The sequence below is a fragment of the Plasmopara halstedii genome (assembly GCF_900000015.1).
Source record: "Plasmopara halstedii genome assembly, contig: Scaffold_262, whole genome shotgun sequence".
NCBI lineage: Eukaryota > Oomycota > Peronosporomycetes > Peronosporales > Peronosporaceae > Plasmopara > Plasmopara halstedii.
In genome coordinates this window covers 518618-522989 of record NW_020187183.1, presented here as the reverse complement: position 1 = coordinate 522989, position 4372 = coordinate 518618, and the positions used below count along the sequence as shown (strand labels likewise).

General features: G+C 40.6%; 2 protein-coding genes across 2 annotated transcripts; one reads left to right on the top strand and one right to left on the bottom strand.

Moving 5' to 3' along the window:
• Positions 1-1128: 1128 nt before the first annotated feature.
• On the top strand, positions 1129-1785 carry PHALS_15021 (uncharacterized protein). Its single transcript, XM_036407315.1, has one exon. It carries the CDS (start codon positions 1318-1320, stop codon positions 1528-1530), a length of 213 nt encoding a protein of 70 aa, XP_036263026.1. The 5' UTR covers positions 1129-1317; the 3' UTR covers positions 1531-1785.
• A 15-nt stretch (positions 1786-1800) lies between these two features.
• Positions 1801-3741, bottom strand: PHALS_04556 (uncharacterized protein; the record flags this gene model as incomplete). The annotated part of the gene is made up of 2 exons (XM_024722385.1): positions 1801-2240; positions 3429-3741. 2 exons carry the CDS (start codon positions 3739-3741, stop codon positions 1801-1803), a joined length of 753 nt encoding a protein of 250 aa, XP_024573466.1.
• Between the last annotated feature and the right edge of the window lie 631 nt (positions 3742-4372).

The window sequence follows — 4372 nt, the reverse complement described above, 5'->3', positions numbered from 1 at the left end:
CTTGCACTCCCGACTTCGCCTTCCTCCGCCAACGTTTCCTCGCCTGCGCTACGTGACAATGTGTGCAAGCCGCAAGAGATTCGACCCCCGGCACTGTTCGATGAACCAAGAGTGGTCTATATCAAGTTTCCCGAAAGGTAATTTGGGCTGACACCAGAATTAAGTGACGTAGAGCTCATACTACAATTTGGAGAGCTCATGGAAGTTTGCGGCTCTAATTTGTCAAGATAGCCGTGGTGCAATCATCGCTCATAAACTGGCGCATTTTACCACCTATGGACTGACGCCATCTTGCTCTTTATCCCTATTAGAGAAGACAGGATTTTGTTGCAAAAACAATTTAAATTTTGATTTCGAAGTGAGAAACCTTAGCTTCTACGCTGGAGTCGCTCGTATTAAAGTTGCTACTTCGCGTTTCCGATAGTGTTACTACCTTTAACATTAATACTACACAACCAAATGTACAACAATTGTTATCTCGAAATTGCAACCGTTTCCCTTGGTTATTCGATGACGTTGTTATACTAAACAGAGGCCACACAAGTGCAGAACCAATAGTCGAAGCATATATGTTGGTGTCAAGCTCCATGCGCGTGACGATGTGAATTATTCCTTCTCGGACTTAAATACTATCAAGAGGTTGCAGTACCCGATGTCAATTTGATTATAATGAACAGCAGCTTGACAACAATTTCCTTTACTCGCTCGCACATACACGGACAAAGAAGAGAAGACATTGGCACTCAAGTATATCGAAGACAATGTGAAGCATAATGAATCAATTCCCTTGTTCTGTCGCGAGTTCTGTTGACGTCGAAGTATTGTAACAGCACGTGATACGGCATACGCTCGTCATGACCATCTTGTTGAGCTATTTGTACGCGAGCATATTCTACCTAGTTAACGAGATTGTAGCTTAACTAATTGTCCTTAACGTTTTCCTGTTTGAAATTTCATATCAGCACGTAAAGCAGTTTCATCTCATCCCGTCTTTTCCATTCGTTTGTTCTTGCAAGTCCAGTGATTCAAGTCGCATTAGGCTTTGCTTAGTGAGTATATTGAATGTTTGGTGTGAGCTTTCCTCCTCTTTAAGGTAACAATGACATACGAACACATTTTAAAATGTTGCAAATAGTTTCCATTTACTGTCTTAATTAGCCATCGTAACTTTCTTACTTTCTTCGATTCTACTGTCATAATTGTTTTAATTTTTTCAAAATCTAATCTATCCGTCCAGTTTATCGTTTGTACTCGTCTTTCGTTGGTCAAGTCATCTCCTATTACAACCTTAGCGCGGTTACAAATTCGTGATTTGGCATGCAATGCATCATCTTGTATCCTTCTCGGGACCTAATACTTTTGTCGCAGCATTTCTCCCCCGTCATATCTTTCCTCAAGATCTTTCTTGATGCCGACGTAGTCATTAACAAAACTTTCACGTTAATTTCAAATTTGTTTGTTTCTCCCACTTTTCAAATGATAATTTTGATGCGGTTAATGTTAAATTTCTATAGATGCAATTATTGCTAACAAATGGGTAATTGTCGACTAGGAAGTTTCGAGACAGAAATGACTACCCGCTGCATCACTTTGAGACCTCTAAACACCAAGACAACAAGTGGCGTTCGAGTAGACGTACGTTAAGTTTAATTACTAAACGTAGACTTCAAGTTTAAATCTGATGAGAAAAAAATCTTCGCAAGACTCATAAATAAATGCATATCATTATCTGAAGATTATCGACGGTGGTGGCACTGAAATAGGATCAACTTGTTAATTTGAACGAAAAGAAAAACATTCTCATCGGTACGTGACGTGTTCGGCGATCATGTCAAGCAGTTTAATCCTCTTTCTGCAATTCTTCCACATACGCATGGTCAAGGGGACGCACTTGCCGGACACGACCGTTTTCATGGCACAACGGTCGTTAAGCTTTTCAGGAATCAATACTGGTGGAATGACCATATGACGCATATGACTTAAACTGAATCGTGTGAGCTTCGTTGGGTGTGACGTCAGGATATTTTGCTTTAGTGCACGTACATCCTCGGGCAATTCAATGGATAACGGACGGGAGAGACGACAGCGAATTCTTGAGCGCTTCGAAGGTCGGTGAACTCGGGGTTGTAACCAGTCGTCGCGTGGCAATAAGTCTCGCTGTACAGATATGCCCATGATACCTCGTACGTCCAGTACCACTGATATTGGTAAATGTCGAGTCTGAACGTGACGAGACAAACCTAAAGAGCTGGCGACCGATGGATCACCCGCACGTATAAAACTGTATACCTCACTAAAACAAAGGATCAGCAACAGAAAGTGGACACCATTTGTATGCTGCACATTTCGTTTACGTCTGTCACATTTTGTGGTAGGCTTAAAATGAGTCAAACCAGAACTGGATATGCGCAAGATTCTTGGATAACAGATGTAAAAGCTAGATATTGACCATTGATATTAACAGGATATATATTGACCATTGATAATTACAAAGAGTGCGATATGTGCGGAGACCAGGAAATGATCTTGTCCAACGTGCTTTTTACTTTTGCGACTACTTTTATATAGAAAGTCCTTACACCTTGACGCCTGTTTAACGAATGCAGACTAGCAAGAATTGTGCAACATCAGATATGACAAAAGCTTTGTCAGAAATAGGACGCCGTGAGTCCTGTGTGTTTTGCAGCATAGTTGACCCACAAAATTGCACTCAACAATCATTTAAGCTATAATTTCTCTATACCACCATGTGTATAGTCAGAGTGGATCACAAAAACTCGAGTACCACAAGAAACTTGTCCAATTTCCACGTCTGAAGAAAACGTATCCAGTAAAAAATTGCACGGAATAGTTAGGTCCAGACTTCGAAAAAATCAGTTGCACACGGAATTTTTGAATCGAGATTAGAGCTTTGTTCAAATAGAATAGACCAGCACAGCAAGTAGGTCAGAGAATTTGTTTTTGGAAAGCGTCTGGACTCTAAGTGACAACATTTTGTGATTTGTATTGGAAAGAAACCGGTACGGTAAAAAGCACCATGGACTCCGTCCATACTTCTTCAGAAGTTTGTATGACAGATTACGAACTTCTGGTCATCATTTCCAAGTGAATTGTAACTTTTCAACTTAAAAAATATTCTAGATTTGATCACGATAAGCAGTTTAACTAGTACTTACGTGATCATCTGTGGAAATCGTTTTGACGTGACAAGAAGATTCAGAAAGTTAGCTTATATATTTGCTTTTAATGCTGTAATGTGGCCATCACATTATACAAAACGATTATGATGTCAAGATACATTGATACGTTCATTTTCAAAATATGTTTTCAATACAAGATTTGGTGAGTATTTAAAAGCAAAGGAGACCGGTAGAGGGTGCAGCGAAGCGAATTCGACTCGGAGATTTGTTTCATGTGGTGTGTCCTACGTTTTGTGTTGTTCCACATGCAGCGTGTGAGCGGGACTCTGCGACCAGCTACGATCGTAGACAACGCGTGTTGGTTGTTTAATTCATCGGGAATCTCGACAGGAGGTTCCACGCGCTTCTTCATGTAAGTCATACTAAAGCGCATAAGTTTGGTCTTGTGTGTGCGCAGAATCTTCTCCTTTAGTTCTTGAGCTTCTTTCGGCAACATTTCCGTACATGCATTGTGGTGACGGTGCCAGGAATGCTTGCCGATGTGAGACTTTGTCAGCTGCTCCTTCACGTGCAACTGGCTATGCTGGGGCTGTATGCACATTGTGATGAGTGGCGTATTGAGATGTGATTGGATTGCTAGCGTTTATTAGCTGAGTCAGTAGACTAAAAAATGACGCAGCAGCTTATAGATCGCCCATGAGCCATTAGAGCTTTGACGCTGCAGAAAAATGCGGAGCAGATAACACAATTCGAGCTTGAAAAAATGCTAAAATTTTCGTACGGTATGTTTAAATTCAACATGACGGGAGCCAGAACTCGCGATTTTTTATACGCGTCGACTGTCGCAAAATCTTTGAACTGTCCACTGCACAAACTCATTATTTCAAATTTGACAGTAGAATTGTGCACATTCAACAGATTTATCACGCTTGATTACATGATGTTAGTTGTAAAGCATACTACCATGCGAGGTGAAAGATTACTATGAGGGATAGCCACAATAGACGATAAAAAAAAATTATTTGTCGCAATGGCATTTGCTTCAGATGACTCGTGTGATCATTCATAATCGCATGATCGCTAAAGGAAGACTTTACCAAAAGCAGTTTGTTCAGCATGATGTGTCAAAGCAACATAAGGTCAAAGTTACGATCACGCGCATCACTGCAGCCAATATGATAGGTTGTTTATGTAGGTGAGAAAGAATTTTAATGATTGGCAAAGGCATGTGA